This window comes from Chelon labrosus (genome assembly GCF_963514085.1).
Source record: "Chelon labrosus genome assembly, chromosome: 6".
In the NCBI taxonomy this organism is placed as follows: domain Eukaryota; kingdom Metazoa; phylum Chordata; class Actinopteri; order Mugiliformes; family Mugilidae; genus Chelon; species Chelon labrosus.
Genome location: NC_140342.1, coordinates 26,246,291 through 26,269,367, shown reverse-complemented (window position 1 = coordinate 26,269,367; position 23,077 = coordinate 26,246,291). Strand labels below are relative to the sequence as shown.

Below are 23,077 nucleotides of genomic sequence, written 5' to 3'. Positions count from 1 at the left end.
TTTTTGAAGTTTATTAATTGTATCTGCTGTGGCGTTTGACCAGACCACTGAGCAGTAGTCAAGATTTGACAGAATTAGAGCTTGTATTATTAGTTTAGTTGAATTTGGTGACAAATATGCTTTGCATCTTCTGATAACAGAGATGCTACTTCCCATTTTATTAACATGTTTATATGTGTTTTCCATGTAAGTTTGTCATCAGTGACAACTCCCAGCAGCTTGGTCTCCTGAACCTGATTGATATGTACTTCTTTGATTTTCAGATCTAACTGTGGATTTTTACTAATATTGTGGTGCGAGCCCATTATCATACAGTTGGTTTTGGATATATTCAAAGCAAGTTTGTCGCAGTTAACCCAGTCCACAACTGCTTTTAACTCTTCTTTCAAAACCGCATTTAGCTCCCCGTTGGATAGTGCAGAGGCATATATGGTTGAGTCATCAGCATACATTCCTATGTTTGCATTTCTCAGAACAAGTGGTCATTGGTGTAAATAATGTACAATAACGGTCCCAAACAACTCCCCTGTGGTACTCCACATGACGCAACATTCTCTTCAGAAAAACACCCATTAAAGAAAACTGTCTGTGATCTATCAGTTAGATAACTCCTTAGGAAGGACAAAGAGGATGCCTCAAACCCATAACATTCAAGTTTTTTTCAACAGTAAATTGTGGTCAATTAGGTCGAATGCAGCTGAGAAATCAAGCGTAACCACACCAACTAGTTTCTTTTTATCTATTTCCCTCAGCCAGTCATCTGTCATTTGAGTTAGAGCTGATGTTGTGGAGTGACCCTTACGATATGCGTGTTGAAAATCTGTTAATTCAATTCAATTCAATTCAATTTTATTTATATAGCGCCAATAACAATACAAATCGTCTCAAGACGCTTTACAAAAACCCGGCCTGAAACCCCCAGAGCAAGCCTGAAGGCAACGGTGGCAAGGAAAAACTCCCTTTTAAGAGGAAGAAACCTCGAGCAGAACCCAGCTCATATGGGGGGACCCATCTGCCTAAGGCCAGCCGGGTACAGACAGAAGAAAGAGAGAAGAGAACAGCAAAGAGAGAAGAGAACAGCAAGATAAACATACATCTGTCATAGATACACATATCTGACTAAAGCGTACATGTGGAATCTTATGATACAAACTGATGATGTTACATGACAGTTCGAAAATGTAAGAGGAATCATAGGCAGGTTGGAGAATTGTTCATTCAGGTAGGAGTATATAACTTCAGGATTCCATGAAGACTGGGCAGGCTGATGAGACCACGACAACAGATGTAGTATGGAGCTCTACAGGAAACGCACAACTCCAGGCCAGAGATACTCACAAGAAGAGGGGGGAAGGGGGGGGGAGGGGGGACACACACAGCAGTAAACATTCTACATAGTAATAGCACAGAATTGCGTGTCTAGTAGTAGATAGGAAATTAGAGGGCAAGAGCTCTGCGCCAGAGAAAAGAAAGTGGAGGATGCGCGAGAGGAGAGAGAAGAAAGAAGGAGGACATGTGTTTGGTGCATCGTCCCCCAGCAGCCTAGGCCTATAGCAGCATAACTAAGGGATGGTTTAGTCCAGCCCTAACTATAAGCTTGATCAAAAAGGAAAGTCTTAAGCCTGACCTTAAAAATAGAGAGAGTGTCTGCCTCCCGAACCCAAACTGGGAGCTGGTTCCACAGGAGAGGAGCCTGATAGCTGAAAGCTCTACCTCCCATTCTACTTTTTGAAATTCTAGGAACCACAAGTAGGCCTGCACTTTCAGACCGAAGTGATCTGCTGGGATGATATGGTACAATAAGGTCTTTAAGATACGATGGAGCTAGGCCTTTAAGGGCCTTGTATGTAAGGAGGAGGATTTTAAATTCTATTCTAGACTTTAAAGGGAGCCAGTGAAGAGAAGCTAAAACTGGTGTAATATGATCTCTCTTGCTAATTCCTGTCAATGCTCTTGCTGCGGCATTTTGAATCAACTGGAGGCTTTTTAAAGAGCTATTTGGACAGCCAGACAGTAATGAATTACAATAATCCAGTCTGGACGACACAAATGCATGAACTAGTTTTTCAGCATCACTCTGAGACAGGATGTTCCTAATTTTGACGATATTACGCAGGTGAAAGAAGGCAGTCCTGGTCACTTGCTTTATGTGACATTGAAAGGACATATCCTCATCAAATATAACACCAAGGTTTTTTACAGTAGTACTGGAGGCCAAGGTAATGCCATCGAAAGACATCACGTGATTAGATAATGAATCTCTGAGATGCTGAGGACCGAATACAATAACTTCTGTTTTGTCTGAGTTTAAGAGTAGGAAATTACAGGTCATCCAAGCCTTTATGTCTTTAAGGCATGCTTGGAGTTTAACCAACTGATTAGTTTCATCTGGTTTCATAGATAAATATAGCTGGGTGTCGTCTGCATAGCAATGAAAGTTTATGCCATGTTTTCTAATAATCTTGCCGAATGGCAACATGTATAACGTGAAGAGTATTGGTCCTAGCACAGAACCCTGAGGAACTCCGTAACTTACTTTTGTATAAGTAGAAGAATCATTTTTGACATGGACAAACTGGAATCTGTCAGACAGATTGGATTCAAACCAGTTTAATGCAGTTCCTTTAATCTTGATCTCACTTTCAAGTCTCTGTAGTAAAATATTATGATCAATAGTGTCAAACGCAGCACTAAGATCTAGCAGAACAAGTATAGAGACAAGTCCACTGTCTGAAGCCATGAGGAGATCGTTGGTAACTTTAACCAGAGCTGTTTCTGTACTATGATGAACTCTAAAACCTGACTGAAACTCTTCAAACAGACCATTCTTGTTTAAGTGGTCACACAACTGATTAGCAACAACTTTTTCTAGAATTTTGGAAATAAAAGGAAGGTTGGAGATTGGTCTATAGTTGGCTAAAACATCTGGATCTAGAGTGGCTTTCTTGAGTAAGGGCTTAATTACAGCAATCTTAAAAGACTGAGGCACATATCCTGTTAATGAAGATAAATTTATCTGGTTCAATATGGAGGTGTTAATTAATGGAAAAACTTCTTTGAGCAATTTAGTTGGGATTGGATCTAGAAGACAGGTTGATGGTTTAGATGCTGTAATTGTTGAAGAGAGCTCAAGAAGATCTACTGGGGAGAAGGATTCCAGATATTGATAAGGTCTTACAAAAGTTTCTAATGTCACTGTACTTACATCTTTAACAGCTGTTGGAAGGATGCCTTGAATATTTTCTCTAATGCCAACAATTTTATTAGTAAAAAAGCTCATGAAGTCATTACTACTGAGGGCTAAAGGAATAGTAAATTATTCAATGATAAGTAGTTCGTCATTTGTTCAAATATTACACTTACCATAATTTTACTTAATACAGGTAAAAGGCTAATTGGACGACTGTTGGCTCCTGAAAATTGCAGTTTCTTATTTTTTGGTAATGGAATTATCTTGGCACGCTTCCATTGTAGTGGACACTGACAGTTGGCAAAACTCATATTTATAATGTGACAGATGGGAGGTGCAATTTCCTCTGCGACCAGGTTTAGTAGCTTACTATCAAGATTATCAATGCCTGGTGGTTTATTTTTACAAGTTTGTAACATATCTTCTACAGTCTTAATATCTACTTTATCAAACTTAAATGAACATTGTTTATCCTTCATAATGTTATCGTTTATTAATAGATTGGATATGTTATTAATATCGATAGGCGGCATATTATTATTTAATTGATCAATTTTATTTATGAAATATTTATTAAGATAGTTAGCAATGTCAGATGGTTGAGTGAGGAAGTTGCCGTCCACCTCTAAGAATGATGGTGTTTGAGAGTTTTTGCCCATTAATTCATTCAGTGTTTTCCATACATTTTTGTTATCATTTTTTATATCAATAATCCTATTTTCATAGTACAATTTCTTTTTTATTATATTTAACTTTGTAACACAATTTCTTAACTTATGATATATTATCCAGTCTGACTCATATCCTGTTAGTATTGCAGTTTTCTTTGCTTGATCTCTGTGTCTCTGAGAGGAGCATGCCTGTTTATTACCGCCATCAGAATTTCATCACATTTGCTCAGAGCTTTGTTTGGGTTACATTCTTTTAGAATTTCCTCCCAACTTTGGTTCTTCACCTCCTCCTTAAAGCACTCAGTTTTAAACCATATGTATGATCTTTTAAGAATTATTTTGGGTCCTGTTTTTGGAATTTTTGCCTTCCTTACCACCGCCACCATGTTATGATCACTACAACCGATAGGCAATGAAAAAGTTGTGAGACATTGTTTAGGAGCATTTGTGAATATGTGGTCAATACATGTTGAGCTCTTAATACTCTGCCCTCTCAGACATGTTCTAGTAGGTATATTTATAAGCTGTTGAAGACCACAGGCAGAAGTAGTAGTTAACGGTTTGTTTTTTTGTGAACAGTAATGCGAGAGCCAGTCTATATTAAAGTCACCTGTTAGATATATTTCTTGACCCATAACACTAATGCAGTCTACCATCTGACATATTTTATCTAAGTACCTACTGTTGGCACTTGGCGGTCTGTAACAGCAGCTCACTAAAATCGGTTTCAGGTGAGGCAGATGTATTCGCAGCCAAAGTACTTCGATTTCAAAGTTCATCAGGTCTTCTCTAATTTTAGTAGGTATGCTTTCTTGAATATAGAGTGCGACCCCACCACCAAATGCATTTCTGTCTCTTCTGTATATGTTGTATCCCTTGATGTTTAAAGCATTGTCTTCAAATGTGGAGTCTAAATGTGTTTCCGATATTGCAAGTATTTGTATATTATCATTATAGAGTATTTCATTTACTTCATGTACTTTGTTCCTAATGCTATTTATGTTTACATGTGCGATTTTTAGTCCTTTATTCGGTAATTTGTGTTTTTTTGTAAGAACTTCTGCCATAGAGTATATGAGAGAGATCTGAGATAAAAATTCAAATCAGTCATGCCATTAAGTGTCTATTGACGGCTTTGGAGTGCTGCTGCGAGGGTGGATGACTAGTTTGTCATATCTGAGGAAGGCAATGTCTCCTCTCTCTCGCGCTGCTCTCAACTTCGGCATGAGTTCTTTCCTTTTTTGTCTGACAGTGTCCGTGTAGTCCTCATTAATGAAGATTTTAGTTCTTTCAGGTTTTTGGCTCTTTGAAGTACTGCAGATCTGTCTTTGTGTCTTAAAAATTTTACCACTATGGGTCTGGGTCAGTCTCCCATCGCTGGATCCCAGTCCGATGTGCTCTCTCTACCTCAATGCTTCTCTGTAACTGCAGCTTCTCTGTGAAGATCTTTTTCACTTTCTCCTCCGCCTCTGTCCAAGTTTCTCCTGTTGTCTCTACAATGCCATCTATTACCAAGTTATTTCTTCTTGATTGCCCTTCTAGATACTCTAGTTTGTCTGTGAGTACTAGAAGACTGCTGCAGATTTTCATTATGTCCCCTTGGAGGGCTTTGCTGTTAACAGCTTGGTTTGTATTACTGATTTTAATGTCGTCAACCTCCTTCTGGGTGAACTGAATGCTGGTTTTAATTTCCTGTACTTCCCTCGTTAATGTATCCAGTCTCTGGTTAGTAGAGTCCAGGACCATTTTAGCAAAGCATTGAAAGTTGTCTTGTTGCTGTTGGAGCAGAGCTACAAACATTTCTTTCTGTTTACAAAGTAGTTCATTTACCTGCTTGTTCATCATTTTGTTTAGCTTCTGCCTTCTTGGGCCCCATTGTCAGGAGAGAGGAGAGCAGTTCCACTAACCTGGTCCGTTCTGGGCCTGGCCTGGTGGATGGATGGGTTGCAGCTGAGCCTGGGCCTGAGCCTGGCCTGGTGGATTAAAATTATAAAGCTAAACACCAAAAATGCAGGTAAGAGAAACAACATCCCTCACCTCTTTATGTTTTGTTTTATCTCTCTTTTTATTAGTGATGAAATACTCTAGTGTCAGTGTTTAACTTGTTGCACCATGGGTCTTAAAGTAGCACAGTTTCAATCCTCTCTGTGCTCCACATATGGCAGAATTGACAATAAAACTGACTTAGATCTTTTTTTGACTTTTGATCTTTTCTCACATGTTCTTCAGCCGTGAAATCTACATGAGATGAGAATGCAGTTTTTTGGGTGAGAATACGGCCTCTTACATGTGTTTACATGTGTGGTGTCTTGCTGATGAAGAAGCAGTAGATCATTTCCAAACTTGTTTGTTGTCCATGCTGGGCAAGTTGTGTTCCAGGTGGAGGTATTTCAGGGCAGCAGGTCACGACTGAATCAGCAGAAAATAAACTGGTTTAAACTGGTTTATTTTAGGATTTACTGAAGTAGAAGAAGAAATGATTGACTTAAACTCTAAAGATGAAACGATAACAGTGTCAGAGTGAATACATTCATCAATTAAAATAATTAAAATAATATATACGTTAAGTTAACTAAATTAGTTGATTTTTGTTTTGTCTTCATGGACTTTAGAGTTAATATTCCTGCAGGTAATTGATGATATGATCCGAAATGAGATTTAAAAATGTAGCGGAACAAAATATTATCTCCCTTCCTCTGCCGGAACTTTATAGTGTTACACCAGGCGGAAGTGGTTTGGTTTTTAAACTCCGTTAGTAGTGTTGTTGTGTTTCTGTGTTTGTGGACTGAGCTGGAAGACGGTTGTGTCGTGTCGTCGTGTCCCAGATAAATATTAGAGCTGTTGAAGTAACAATGTCTTCAGCTGAGAGTTTGAGAGAGTTGATCATCGAGCGACTAACTGCTGCTGCTGAAGAAATATTCAGACTCTTTGAAAGAACTGTCGTCCAGTACGAGGAAGAGATCGATCGTCAGCGCAGACTGCTGGATATCACCTGGAAACCCGAGATAAAGTTACACAGAATAGGTGAGTAGAACTAGAATGGTCTAAATGAACTAACTAATGAATGGAAACACACAGTATGGAGAAGACACAGAGGAAAGACACTCAGCTCCAAGACTGATAACATGCTAAGAGGCTAACTAGCACAGCTAACGCTACATGGATTTAAACTAGAACATATTTGCTCAGATGTGTTTTCCTGTCATCACATTAGTAACCTTTATGTTGTGTCTCTTTGTCCCTCCAGACCTCCCACAGCAACATGTCTGTACGGAGGAGGAGGTTCTCAGTGACCAGCACCTCTGGAACCAGGAGAGGAACTCCAGTCTGGACCAGGAGGAACCAGAACCTCCACAGATGAAAGAGGAACAGGAGGAACCAGAACCTCCACAGATGAAAGAGGAACAAGAGGAACCAGAACCTCCACAGATGAAAGAGGAACAGGAGGAACCAGAACCTCCACAGATGAAAGAGGAACAGGAGGAACCAGAACCTCCACAGATGAAAGAGCAACAGGAGGAACCAGAACCTCCACAGATGAAAAGAGAACAGGAGGAACCAGAACCTCCACAGATGAAAGGGGAACCTGAGGAACTGGAACCTCCACAAATGAAAGAGGAACACGAAGAACCAGAACCTCCACAGATGAAAGAGGAACAGGAGGAACCAGAATCTCCACAGATGAAAGAGGACCAGGTGGAACCAGAATCTCCACAGATGAAAGAGGAACAGGAGGAACCAGAACCTCCACAGATGAAAGAGGACCAGGTGGAACCAGAATCTCCACAGATGAAAGAGGAACAGGAGGAACCAGAACCTCCACAGATGAAAGAGCAACAGGAGGAACCAGAACCTGCACAGATGAAAGAGGAACATGAGGAACCAGAACCTCCACAGATGAAAGAGGAACAGGAGGAACTCTGCAGCAGTCAGCAGGGAGAACATCTTGTTCTGAAGCAGGAGACTGATTCCTTGATGGAGACTCCTACTGATGAGGAAAGTGAGCACAGTGAACCAGAACCAAACAGTGACCAGCTCCTCTCTAACAACCCTCCTGTAGCTGAGAGCCCAGATCAGGAAGGAAGCAAACATGTAGACTCAGGATCAACTAGAAATGCAGAGCTGAATCCAAAGAAGAAACGTCACAGAGACACAAGACACAGTAACAATGTAGACAACTCTCCCATGTCAGAGAGTCAGTGTGATACGGACACAGGTAGAAAGTCTGTAACATGTGATGTCTGTGGAAAAAACTTTAAGAACATGTCTGAAATGAAGAGACATTACAGAATCCACACTGGTGAGAAGCCGTATTGTTGTAAAATGTGTGGTAAAGCATTCGGGCACAGTCATGATTTAACTAGGCATATTAGGACTCACACAGGTGAGAAACCGTACAGTTGTGACACATGTGGTGAAGGTTTCAGTCGAAGTGGTCGTTTAAATAAGCACATGAGGTCTCACACAGGTGAGAAGCCATATTTTTGTGACATGTGTGGGAAAGGTTTCGGTCGAAGTTTTCATTTACACAGGCACAGGAGGACTCACACAGGTGAGAAACCGCATTATTGTGACATATGTGGGAAAGGTTTCAGTCAAAGTGCTCATTTAAATTTGCACATGAGAACTCACACAGGTGAGAAGCCGTATGTTTGTGACACATGTGGGAAAGGTTTCAGTCGAAGTTCTGTTTTAAATAGGCACAGGAGGATTCACACAGGTGAGAAGTCGTCCTGAAACATCCGTGGGGAAAAAACATCTTGGAAGCAGAGCTTGAAAAAACACAGCAGAATAGTTCAGGTTAAACGTTGTAGCAGACATCTGATCTAATTATTCTCTGACATGAGGTAATATAAAGTTTTCATTTTGTCAAAACCCACTCATCCTAAATATAAAATTATTAATCCTGGACATTAAGTAGATAGAAGGAGACATCTCCCTCTGCCTGGGACGACCATCTAACTGACACTTGAGTTTATAACAGGATTTAGAGAGGACCACTTTATGGCAAGGAGAAGATAAGTTAACCAAACTGTGTTTTAATGACAAGAACTGAAAGAACATGGCTAACAAAACAACTCTTTCAGAGAACATTAACGGACCTTTGGAAGATATTATCACCAGTAGTAATCAGTCACCATCAGGACAACAAGGAATCATGTTTTCACCGTGAATGTTTGACGAGGAGAAACTATACTTAAAAATAAAATCTTCAATATCTTTTCTAATAACTTTTGTACTTGTTTTTTATGAAGCCACTCAGATGCAGACTCCAAGATGGTTTTACTAACACTGACTGATACACACCAGCTAAAGGAAGAAAAAGTCTGCAGTGTTTCATTTTCTGGTGTTTACATAAACTTTGTTATTTATCTTTTAAATGGTTCAACTTGGATGCCATCTGGACTAATCACAGACACTGAACTGTTATTTAATTTGATTAAGTTTGAAGTATTTTATAAATAAATGAAGAGGAACAACATCCTGTGTCGAATAAAAACAATGTGAGTGTATAATTTGGACTGTGGGATTAAAATGATAAAGCTAAACACCAAAAATGGTTAGCAGGTAAGAGAAACAACATCCCTCACTTCTTTATGTTTAGTTTTATCTGTCTTTTTATTAGTGATGAAATACTCTAGTGTCAGTGTTTAACTTGTTGCACCATGGGTCTTAAAGTAGCACAGTTTCAATCCTCTCTGTGCTGCACATATGGCAGAATTGACAATAAAAAAAACTTAGATCTTTTTTGACTTTGAATCTTTTCTCACATGTTCTTCAGCTGTGAAATCTACATGAGATGAGAATGCAGTTTCTTGGGTGAGAATACGGCCTCTTACATGTGTTTACATGTGTGGTGTCTTGCTGATGAAGAAGCAGGAGATCATTTCCAAACTTGTTTGTCGTCCATGCTGGGTAAGTTGTGTTCCAGGTGGAGGTATTTCAGGGCAGCAGGTCATGACTGAATCAGCAGAAAATACACTGGTTTAAACTGGTTAATTTTAGGATTTACTACAATAGAAGGAAAAGTGTATACTGTATATGTTTTGTTTCATATACAGTATATGAAACAAAATCAGATATATACGTTAAGTTAAATCAATTTTGTGATTTTTGTTTTGTCTTTAGGGAAATTAGAATTAATATTATTGCAGGTAATTTTTGATATGATCCGAAGTGAAATTTAAAAATGTAGCGGAACATAATATTATCTCCCTTCCTCTGCCGGAACTTTATAGTGTTACACCAGGCGGAAGTTGTTTGGTTTTTAAACTCCGTTAGTAGTGTTGTTGTGTTTCTGTGTTTGTGGACTGAGCTGGAAGACGGTTGTGTCGTGTCGTCGTGTCCCAGATAAATATTAGAGCTGTTGAAGTAACAATGTCTTCAGCTGAGAGTTTGAGAGAGTTGATCATCGAGCGACTAACTGCTGCTGCTGAAGAAATATTCAGACTCTTTGAAAGAACTGTCGTCCAGTACGAGGAAGAGATCGATCGTCAGCGCAGACTGCTGGATATCACCTGGAAACCCGAGATAAAGTTACACAGAATAGGTGAGTAGAACTAGAATGGTCTAAATCTGTGGTTCCCAACCTGGGGTACGCGTACCCCCTGGGGTGCGCAGAGTGACGTAGGGGGTACGCAAAAGAGTTTATTCTGAATTCAGCCTGATTACATTTTGAAACAGAAAAAACGGACGATTCATTGAATTTCGATTTCGATTACGTCTTCCCTCGATCATGTAAATAAGGTAATTGTAATAAAACGATCATTCTGCCGCACACCGTGTCTTGTGTGGTAAATGCAGCGAACCCTTCCATCTCCACATGTGCGCTCCGCTCCGCTCTGCCGGAAAAAAAAAAAAGAAGTGTAGAAGAAGACGATAGAAGATGTCAGAAAGGCAGCCTTTGGTCAGGAAGAAAGGTAAAGAGAATTCTGTGGCGTGGAAACACTTCGGTTTTGAGGAGTCTTACTCGGAACAAACGAAGACATTGTGCAAGATATGTCACGCTGCTCAGGGGGGTATTCCAGAAAGGAGGTTTAACAAACACTGAGATAAAACTTAACCTCTGGGTTGTCTGAACCTGAGGCGACTAAACCCGAACTGTCGGTTCCAAAACACCGGTTAGCAATCAGTTCAATCAACCCCGTATTGGTTAACCTAGAGTTGTGCGCGTTCACGGCGAAGTTATAAAGGCATCATCTATTGAGAGTTGAAACCAGGAGTAAAAATGGCAAAGCGCAATCACGAAAAAAAGCAATACTTGCGCGTCTGCCAAGGAACGAGACCTTGCTTGGCAGAGAATTGCCGACCGCGTAAATGCGTAAGTTTAGTACTATAGCCTACTATACTTTTATACTATACTATAGCACATTAATGTACGTCAGAAGCACAATAATTCTGTAGATATTAGGCTACATATTAACTGCTTTGTATGAGACTTTCTTATACTATAGACTACCTTGTCATATATTGTATTATTTTGAATTAGATGTAACCCGACCTCCCTCAAGAGAACGTGGCCGCAGGTCAAAACAAAATATAAAAACATTGTCCAAGTTGGTAAGATATATCTGGGTGCATCATCTCAGGCTGCGTTCAGACTGCCAGCCAAAATCCGATTTTTAGCCCATTCAGATTTGAATCGGATCTCGATTTTGAAGTCTGAACAGTGACAGATCACATGAAATCCGATTTTTGCCAAACGGTTGCAAACCACATCCAGAGGTAGTTTCATATCGTATTCGTATCGGATATGGACAGATGCGTCTCAGTCTGAACAGCTCCCAACACTCAGATGGGTTTTGACTGTCCGTGACGTCACTTACGCGACGCCAGGCCAGAACCAATGCGCCAGACCGCGTGCCTATTTCCGTTGTGGAGGAGCCACGTTACGGCCACGGACAGTGATATTACAGCTGTCACAATGGAGGAGGACTTTGAAAACAATTCGCCTTGGACAGAGGAAGAAACTGCATGCCTTATAAATCTTTACACTGACGTGACGTACATCCATCGTGTTGTTTGTTGTTGTTTTGCTTGTCGCTGTCGCAATTATATGACGTCTGACAAATACACGTGCTGAATGACGCTTCCGCTCGTTGCTACAGCAACCTATCAGACCGGTGAAGAATGTGGCCCAGTCTGAACAGAACCATATCCGATTTGGACACTTGCTAAAGGCAGTGTGAACAGTCAGCCCTAAAAATCGGATATGAGAAGGAATCAGATTTGAATCAGATCCGTCTGCAGTCTGAACGCAGCCTTAGACATCACTTATCCAGTACTATATTCTTGAATTGCCATATTGCAACAAGGTACATTCATTTCAAAGCCAATAGGACGAAAGCAGAGGAGAGGAAGACCGGTTCTGGGCCAGCGGTGTCCCCCCTCACCCCTGTGGAGGAGTTGGCGATCAGTATCAATCGAGGGCGTCCGATGATGGAGGGGATTCCTGGGGGCACGTCATCGGAGCCCTCAACCTCCCAGGAGGAGCAATATGAACTAGTGCAATGTATTTTCCCTAATAGGCCTACGCCTAATTTGTGTAGCCTTGCATGTTCGAAAATGACCAATTTATGAACTTCTCAGTTGAAGGTGGAGTGCTGTTACTGGTGGAGCCGGCCCCCCCCCACCACCACAAATGATACTGCTCCTACTGCTGTAAGTCGTTATTTAATAGTCAGTGTTATATGGCCTATTAGCCTACTTCAGCCCCCAGCCAATATTACCGTTCATATAAATAATAGGAGGATGAAGAGACATTATCAGCAGTCACGGAGGAACCAACCATGTCTGCAGAGGTATGTTTTGACATGATCAAATTATTTATGGAACCTAACATTCAGTGCTCACATAAATGCCAACTGGAAATGTACCTCTAACAGACTGTGGCTGCGGTGGAGGATCCGGCGCCGAGTAGGCCTAATGAATACAAAAACGTAAGAAATAACCATAGTTGGTCAACCATAATTGGTCTAAACATGCATAACTAGCTCGAATGCTGAACATGACTGGGATGTATTTCAGATGTCTGCAAAGGAACTTTATCGAGTCCATCTCCAACGCCAAATTGCAAAGGCAGATTTGGAGATGGAATACCTCAAATTAAAGATCGAGGTAAAGAAATGGGCTGTGCAGAGACTCGAGCATAGTTGAGAACATTGGATCAGAACATTTGCTCCATAATGAAGTGTTTTCTCTTTTCAGGCCATGAAACACGCAATGGGCAAATAAATGTGTGAAACAGTCTTACGTGCATTTTTAAAAATTTTTTTTTTTTAGTTGAAGCGATTGTGACAGATTTCATCACGCCTTCTTTGACAGTTGCTTTGGCGATATGCTCTGCGTCTCCCACATCGTACAAAAAACTCCCGCTCGCAAAAAAATGGAGAGCGATGCACATCGTTTGGAGAGAATTAAGAGCGAATCCACGATGCGTAACGTTCGAAATGTGGGGATGGAGAATGTTGTTTAAATAGCCTATATTAAAGATTCCGCAGAAAAACGGTAGCGCTCTCGCAAAAACTCATTAGGAAAAGAAAGGATATCAAGTCGTGGTCTTATCAACCTCTCACGGTGAATAGCCCGAATGATTTGTGCTTCAATGTCAATTGGATCTTCCTCAAAAGGAAACACCATTGTGTGACAAGTGTGGAAACAGCGGCCTGGCTGAACGTGCACTTAAATACCCGAACATAACCTGAACAAAACCTACCCCGACCAGGTTAAGTTCAGAGCCTATGTTACTATAGTTACTTACATAGCCTGATCATTTTTGAGCGTTCTGGAACCGAAATCCCAGGTTTACCGCTAACTCTGGGATTACATACCCAGTTAAGTTCAGAGCCTATGTTACCATAGTTACTTACATAGCCTGATCATATTTGAGCGTTTTGGAACTGAAATCCCAGGTTTACCGCTAACTCTGGGTTAACATACCCAGTTAAGCCAGTAAACCTGCTTTCTGGAATACCCCCCAGGTTGACAACCGTCCCTCGAAAAACAAAATCGTCCCGTATTTACAAACAAAGTCTCGTAGTGAGCTGTCACTGGACGCACTTTGTCCCGTATTACCGTGAAAATAAAAAAATAAAAAAATACTGTGTAAAATGTCAATGGATTTAATTAATAACCAGGCGATTTATATGAACATTTACGGTAAATTTATTCCCAGGCCGTCTCCTGCTCTGTGACCAATGAGCTGACAGCGAGAATCCCGCTCACCTCATTGGTCGAGGTACTGTTGCTTGAGAATCTTGTATTGAAAATCAATAGTTGAAGAAATATTCACCACACTGACCCTGCCAAAGGCTGAGATAGTGTTTTTAATTTTTATTTTTACATATTATTTAATTAACTTTATTAATAACATTTTCTCTTATTTATTTGTATTTTTCAGTTCTTATTAAAAGAAATACCAGAGTTAAATGTTCAATGAATGCTTGTTCTCAAATCAATGAATAATCTTCTTTAATAATCGTGATTACAGTCGTGATTTCTGCCAAAATCAAGCAGCCCCAGTTTCTCATTTTCTGATTCTCCACCTAAATGAAAAATCAAAAGACTGTTTTTCATGTGAGTCAAATATGTTAACAGCTGGATTGTAGGACAACTGGCTTTGAAGCTATGTATCAGTTTGCTGCTAATATAGCTAGCGCTAGGTCACCTAAATGAGAACGACACAGATTCCCTGAAATGTCTGTGATTGGTGGGCAGGTGCAAATCTCCTGATGTTATAGCTATACTTGCTAGAGGTATTTTCCCCCCAGAAACAAGCAAATCTCATTCTTGATTGGGTCTTTAAATGCTGTCGTCAACAATTCTGATAACTTTCTGTCATTTGAGCTCTCAAGCCATCAGTCTGAGGTAAACTAAATGGCTAAAACAGATGGATTGCCCCTCCAGAGAGACCTCAACTGCTACCACCAGTCAGGCTCTCAGACATTTCTTTTTCTAGCTGCTACAAGTGCGTGAGAGTAGGGGGTACATGGCTGGAGGTCAAATGTCTGAAGGGGTACGGGCTGTGAAAAGGCTGGGAACCACTGGTCTAAATGAACTAACTAATGAATAGATAGGTAGGTAGGTAGGTAGGTAGGTTTTATTTGTCACATGCACAGTTATACATAGTACAATGCACAGTGAAATGTATTGTTGTACCTGCAGCCAGTAGTACAAAAAATGTAAGTACTACAGTAAACAGTAGTTTGCACACAAGGTAAGCAATATAAGTGTAATGTACACCGATAGAGAAATAAAATAAAATAAAACTATAGACTGTAAGACTCAAGTGTAAACTTAGAGGGGGGATAGTTGTATATGTATATAAATTTACAGTATTTAGCAGCTACATGAATAAAGTGCAGTGATATTTAAGTCCAGTGTTGCTCAGAGTTGAGCAGGCGGATGGCATGTGGGTAGAAACTCTTCTTCAGCCTCTCAGTCTTTGTCCTCAGGCATCGGAAACACCGGCCTGATGGCAGTATGGAGAAGACACAGAGGAAAGACACTCAGCTACAAGACTGATAACATGCTAAGAGGCTAACTAGCACAGCTAACGCTACATGGATTTAAACTAGAACATATTTGCTCAGATGTGTTTTCCTGTCATCACATTAGTAACCTTTATGTTGTGTCTCTTTGTCCTTCCAGACCTCCCACAGCAACATGTCTGTACGGAGGAGGAGGTTCTCAGTGACCAGCAGCTCTGGAACCAGGAGAGGAACTCCAGTCTGGACCAGGAGGAACCAGAACCTCCACAGAGGAAGGAGGAACAGGAGGAACCAGAACCTCCACAGATGAAGGAGGAACAGGAGGAACCAGAACATCCACGGATGAAAGAGGAACAGGAGGAACCAGAACCTCCACAGATGAAGGAGGAACAGGAGGAACCAGAACCTCCACAGATGAAAGAGGGACAGGTGGAACCAGAACCTCCACAGATGAAAGAGGAACAGGAGGAACCAGAACCTGCACAGATGAAAGAGGACCAGGAGGAACCAGAACTTCCACAGATGAAAGAGGAACAGGGGGAACCCTGCAGCAGTCAGCAGGGAGAACATCTTGTCCTGAAGCAGGAGACTGATTCCTTGATGGAGACTCCTACTGATGAGGAAAGTGAGCACAGTGAACCAGAACCAAACAGTGACCAGCTCCTCTCTAACAACCCTCCTGTAGCTGAGAGCCCAGATCAGGAAGGAAGCAAACATGTAGACTCAGGATCAACTAGAAATGCAGAGCTGAATCCAAAGAAGAGACGTCACAGAGACACAAGACACAGTAACAATGTAGACAACTCTCCCATGTCAGAGAGTCAGTGTGACACTGACACAGGTAGAAAGTCTCTGAAATGTGACATCTGTGGAAAAACCTTTAAGGTTGAGTCCAAGTTGAAGAGACATTGCAGAATCCACACTGGTGAGAAGCCATATTGTTGTACAATGTGTAATAAAACATTCGGGCAAAGTCATGATTTAACTAGGCATATGAGGACGCACACTGGTGAGAAACCGTACAGTTGTGACGCATGTGATAAAACCTTCAGTCAAAGTCATGCTTTAACTAGTCATATGAGGACTCACACAGGTGAGAAACCGTACAGTTGTGACTCATGTGATAAAACCTTCAGTCAAAGTCATGATTTAACTAGGCATATGAGGACTCACACAGGTGAGAAACCATACAGTTGTGACACATGTGATAAAACCTTCAGTCAACGTCATGCATTAACTAGTCATATGAGGACTCACACAGGTGAGAAACCGTACAGTTGTGACACATGTGACAAAACCTTCAGTCATAGTTCGACTTTACTTAATCACATGAGGACTCACACAGGTGAGAAAGCGCATTATTGTGACACATGTGGGAAAGGTTTCTGTCAAAGTGGTAATTTAAATACGCACATGAGGACTCACACAGGTGAGAAGCCGTATTTTTGTGACACGTGTGGGAAAGGTTTCACTCGAAGTATTTATTTAAATAGGCACATGAGGATTCACACAGATGACACTGACACATCTGTGGGGAAAAAAACATCTGGGAAGATGAGCATGAAAAAACACAGCAGAATAGTTCAGGTTAAACGTTGTAGCAGACATCTGATCTAATTATTCTCTGACATGAGGTGATATAAAGTTTTCATTTTGTCAAAACCAGCTCATTTTAAATATAAAATTATCAATCCTGGTCATAAAGTAGATAGAAGGAGACATCTCCCTCTGCCTGGGACGACCATCTAACTGACACTTGAGTTTATAACAGGATTTAGAGAGGACCACTTTATGACAAGGAGAAGATAAGACAACCAGACTGTGTTTTAATGACAAGAACTGAAAGAACATGGCTAACAAAACAACTCTTTCAGAGAACATTAACGGACCTTTGGAAGATATTATCACCAGCAGTAATCAGTCACCATCAGGACAACAAGGAATCATGTTTTCACCGTGAATGTTTGACGAGAAGAAACTTCACTTAAAAATAAAATCTTGAATTTGTTTTCTAATCATTTTTGTGTTTGTTTTTTATGAAGCCACTCAGATGCAGACGACAAGATGGTTTTACTAACACTGATACACACCAGCTAAAGGAAGAAAAAGTCAGCGGTTTTTCATTTTCTGGTGTTTACATGAACTTTATTATGTATCTTTTAAATGGTTCAACTTGGATGGACCATCATTACTGATGTCAAACACAGAGTTGTAATTTAATTTGATTAAGTTTGAATTATTTCATAAATAAATGAAGAGGAACAAGAAGGTCATCGGTTCGAATCCATGGACTGGCTGGCCTTTCTGTGTGGAGTTTGCATGTTCTCCCTGTGTCTGCGTGGGTTCTCTCCAGGTACTCCGGCTTCCTCCCACCATCCAAAGACATGCTGGTTAGGTTCATTGGTGATTCTAAATTGGCCGTAGGTGTGAGTGTGAGTGTGAATGGTTGTCTGTCTCTGTGTTAGCCCTGTGATAGACTAGAGAGGGTGTACCCCTGCCTCTCGCCCGATGACAGCTGGGATAGGCTCCAGCAGACCCCTGCGACCTTTAACAGGACTAAACAGGTATAGAAGATGAATGAATGAATGAATGAAGAGGAACAACGTCCTGTGTCGAAGAAAATAATGTGAGTGTATAATTAGGACTGTGGGATTTATTGTTTTACTGTTTTATTGTTTATTTGGATCACCATTAGATTAACTGCAGCAGAACTGCAGCTAATCTTCCTGGGGTCCGACATATATTACAGTACAAGACAAAAATTTAAAAGAAAAAATCCATTTATTTTCAGATATTATATATATTTTAACCATCCTACTTTATTCATGGTTAGGATTCTGTATGTATCCATTTAAAAGATGTTTTTTCACTAACAATTTAAATCATCTTGTGCTAGTTCTAAGATCACAACCCAGGACATTTGCACTTTTTGAAGTTTATTAATTGTATCTGCTGTGGTGTTTGACCAGACCACTGAGCAGTAGTCAAGATTTGACAGAATTAGAGCTTGTATTATTAGTTTAGTTGGTTTTGGTGATAAATATGCTTTGCATCTTCTGATAACAGAGATGCTACTTCCCATTTTATTAACATGTTTATATGTGTTTTCCATGTAAGTTTGTCATCAATGACAACTCCCAGCAGCTTGGTCTCCTGAACCTGATTGATATGTACTTCTTTGATTTTCAGATCTAACTGAGGATTTTTACTAATGTTGTGGTGTGAGCCGATTACCATACATTTGGTTTTGGATATATTCAAAGCAAGTTTGTTGCAGTTAACCCAGTCCACAACTGCTTTTAACTCTTCTTTCAAAACCGCATTTACCGTATTTTCCGGACTATAAGGCGCACCTGAATATAAGCCGCACCAGCTAAATTTTGGGGAAACTACAGATTGTGCCATATATAAACCGCACCCGACTATAAACCGCTGGTGTTTAATTACCGTAAGAGTTTCTTCTACCACGGAGGGGATTGTCGGGACAGAAATGACTGTTTGGAAACGCAAAGCGTCCCATTTATTTACATTTGACAAACATAAATCTTTCGATCAATCAAACAAAAAATCAATCGATCAAACTTTCACATCTTTGACATTACAAACAGCATTCGTGCAGTGCACAAATAATTCAAAGGTGCGCTCCTAGCGCACTTCCTGCAGTCATATACCGTAGTAGTGCAGTATAACAAAAAACAAAGCTTACAACGCTTGACGAGGCAATAACTTTAAATGGCTAAATTTAATTTGTTTGTAAAAGTGCTTGCCTGTAACACGGCTGCAAAAGTGTAGTAACCCGGCTGCTCAACAATAACCAGCATCTTTTTCGAAAACAGCCAACACAGCAGTAAAGGTGCAGTAACACGGCCGTTTACTGGATCAAAATAACCAGCCTACTATACCAGAAAAGTCAGTTCTTAATCCTCGTGTCATCGTCTATGACATGATAGTGCGCCCCTGGTGACCGTTAGCTGTAAAAATCCATCCGCCGTTGTATAAGCCGCAGGGTCCAAAGCAAGTGACAAAAGTAGCGGCTTATAGTCCGGAATTTACAGTAGCTCCCCGTTGGATAGTGCAGATGCATATATGGTTGAGTCATCAGCATACATTCCTATGTTTGCATTTCTCAGAACAAGTGGTAGGTCGTACAATAACGGTCCCAAACAACTCCCCTGTGGTACTCCACATGACGCAACATTCTCTTCAGAAAAACACCCATTAAAGAAAACTGTCTGTGTTCTATCAGTTAGATAACTCCTTAGGAAGGACAAAGAGGACGCCTCAAACCCATAACATTCAAGTTTTTTCAACAGTAAATTGTAGCCAATTAGGTCGAATGCAGCTGAGAAATCAAGCGTAACCACACCAACTAGTTTCTTTTTATCTATTTCCCTCAGCCAGTCATCTGTCATTTGAGTTAGAGCTGATGTTGTGGAGTGACCCGTACGATATGCGTGTTGAAAATCTGTTAGTAAATTATTCAATGATAAGTAGTTCGTCATTTGTTCAAATATTACACTTACCATAATTTCATGCACACATTATGAAAAAAATGGTCCAGATTTTTTTAATATTGATTTTATTACTCTATATGAGCCTAAAACTGAAAAGCATTTTGATTTTTTAAAAAATATGATTTTATATAGAAGTTATTTTACTGTCCACGTATGTGGACAGTGCGCAACAATGGGGTAAAAAATAATAAAGAGTAATGACAGAAAATATGGACCATTATGTGACTTTAATGCAAAAAAACAACAGATATCATAACAGTAATGATTTTAATGGCACAGAAGGATAGGATGAAGATGTTATGCAACATTACAAAGAGTTAACATTTTAAAAAGAGTTATTTTTAACAGTATTTGATCATTTTTTTGAACATATTTTGTAACAGATAATAACAGATAACATAAAAAGATTTTAAAAAGTTAAAAAAGTTGATTTTACAATCATGTCTGTAATGTTGTTACTTTTTTAACATGTAACATATTCTTAAACAGCTTTTTTAAATGTTAAAATGTTAAAAAGTTAGAAAATGATCTGACAACAATACTATTATACGGAATTATACTATTATACGTGTGTGTGTGTGTGTGTGTGTGTGTGTGTGTGTGTGTGTGCGTGTGTGTGTCACTGTACACCACTTAGTAACCACCTAATGTCTTAATATATTACTCTTTGCAAAATATGCACCATTCATTGGTCTCTATATATTTCTGTAATGTTGTCATAAATAGGCAGTTCACATAATTTATAACATGTAGTTAGGTCATTATTTATGTTTATATGTTTACCAAATGTTTGTTTCTTTTTAATTTAAAGTAGTTAAATTCATATTTGAACAATACAAATAAAAAAATCTCCTAGTTACAAAATCTGATTTTTGGTCATTTAACTCCTCTGTTGCGCAACGTCCACATACGTGGACAGTTGCTTTTTAGGGTGTACAAGCTATATTTTACATCAAATTTCATTTCTAAACACATAAAGTTGTTCAACACACTCTCCTGTATACCATAATTTTTATTTATTTTTTTACCTGATTTTGCCTTCTTGAATAGAAACTTTTTACAGATATGCCTGGAGCATTCAGCACACGGCCATTACTGTCAGCCATGTTGAATTGATGATATCATAAAGCAGTCAATATTCCAAATATAAGATGATACACATTGTTAATATATTGCAATGGATCTACTAACACAGCCCTCAAGTGGATTGGAGTATATCAACATGATAAATAAATAGAAAAACAGAGTTAAAGTTTCTGTCCACAGATGTGGGCATTGCGCATGAAAGGGTTAATACAGGTAAAAGGCTAATTGGACGACTGTTGGCTTCTGAAAATTGCAGTTTCTTATTTTTTGGTAATGGAATTATCTTGGCACGCTTCCATTGTAGTGGACACTGACAGGGCAAAACTCATATTTATAATGTGACAGATGGGAGGTGCAATTTCCTCTGCGACCAGCTTTAGTAGCTTACTATCAAGATTATCAATGCCTGGTGGTTTATTTTTACAAGTTTGTAACATATCTTCTACTGTCTTAATATCTACTTTATCAAACTTAAATGAACATTGTTTATCCTTCATAATGTTATCGTTTATTAATAGATTGGATATGTTATTAATATCGATAGGCGGCATATTATTATTTAATTGATCAATTTTATATATGAAATATTTATTAAGATAGTTAGCAATGTCAGATGGTCGAGTGAGGAAGTTGCCGTCCACCTCTAAGGATGATGGTGTTTGAGAGTTTTTGCCCATTAATTCATTCAGTGTTTTCCATACATTTTTGTTATCATTTTTTATATCAATAATCCTATTTTCATAGTACAATTTCTTTTTTATTATATTTAACTTTGTAACACAATTTCTTAACTTATGATATATTATCCAGTCTGACTCATATCCTGTTAGTATTGCAGTTTTCTTTGCTTGATCTCTGTGTTTCATGTGCTCTCTGGTTTCGTGATCTAACCATGGTGTACGGGTGTTTTCTGAGAGGATCCTGTTCCTGTTCTGTTTATTACCGCCATCAGAATTTCATCAAATCTGTTCAGAGCTTTGTTTGGGTTACATTCTTTTAGAATTTCCTCCCAACTTTGGTTCTTTACCTCCTCCTTAAAGCACTCAGTTTTAAACCATATGTATGATCTTTTAAGAATTATTTTGGGTCCTGTTTTTGGAATTTTTGCCTTCCTTACCACCGCCACCATGTTATGATCACTACAACCGATAAGCAATGAAAAAGTTGTGAGACATTGTTTAGGACCATTTGTGAATATGTGGTCAATACATGTTGAGCTCTTAATACTCCGCCCTCTCAGACATGTTCTAGTAGGTATATTTATAAGCTGTTGAAGACCACAGGCAGAAGTAGTAGTTAACGGTTTGTTTTTTTGTGAACAGTAATGCGAGAGCCAGTCTATATTAAAGTCACCTGTTAGATATATTTCTTGACCCATAACACTAATGCAGTCTACCATCTGACATATTTTATCTAAGTACCTACTGTTGGCACTTGGCGGTCTGTAACAGCACCTCACTAAAATCGGTTTCAGGTGAGGCAGATGTATTTGCAGCCAAAGTACTTCGATTTCAAAGTTCATCAGGTCTTCTCTAATTTTAGTAGGTATGCTTTCTTGAATATAGAGTGCGACCCCACCACCAAATGCATTTCTGTCTCTTCTGTATATGTTGTATCCCTTGATGTTTAAAGCATTGTCTTCAAATGTGGAGTCTAAATGTGTTTCCGATATTGCAAGTATTTGTATATTATCATGATAGAGAATTTCATTTACTTCATGTACTTTGTTCCTAATGCTATTTATGTTTACATGTGCGATTTGTAGTCCTTTATTCGGTAATTTGTGTTTTTTTGTAAGAACTTCTGCCATAGAGTATATGAAAGAGATCTGAGATAAAAACTCAAATCAGTCATGCCATTAAGTGTCTATTGACGGCTTTGGAGTGCTGCTGCGAGGGTGGATGACTAGTTTGTCATATCTGAGGAAGGCAATGTCTCCTCTCTCTCGCGCTGCTCTCAACTTCGGCATGAGTTCTTTCCTTTTTTGTCTGACAGTGTCCGTGTAGTCCTCATTAATGAAGATTTTAGTTCCTTTCAGGTTTTTGGCTCTTTGAAGTACCGCAGATCTGTCTTTGTGTCTTAAAAATTTTACCACTATGGGTCTGGGTCACTCTCCCATCGCTGGTT

General features: G+C 39.5%; 1 protein-coding gene across 1 annotated transcript; it reads left to right on the top strand.

Annotated features, from left to right (window-relative positions):
* Positions 1–5,213: 5,213 nt before the first annotated feature.
* Positions 5,214–17,365, top strand: LOC311488910 (uncharacterized protein; the record flags this gene model as incomplete). Its single annotated transcript, XM_084545772.1, has 3 exons — positions 5,214–5,223; positions 5,744–5,875; positions 15,511–17,365. 3 exons carry the CDS (start codon positions 5,214–5,216, stop codon positions 16,965–16,967), a joined length of 1,599 nt encoding a protein of 532 aa, XP_084401898.1. The 3' UTR covers positions 16,968–17,365.
* Between the last annotated feature and the right edge of the window lie 5,712 nt (positions 17,366–23,077).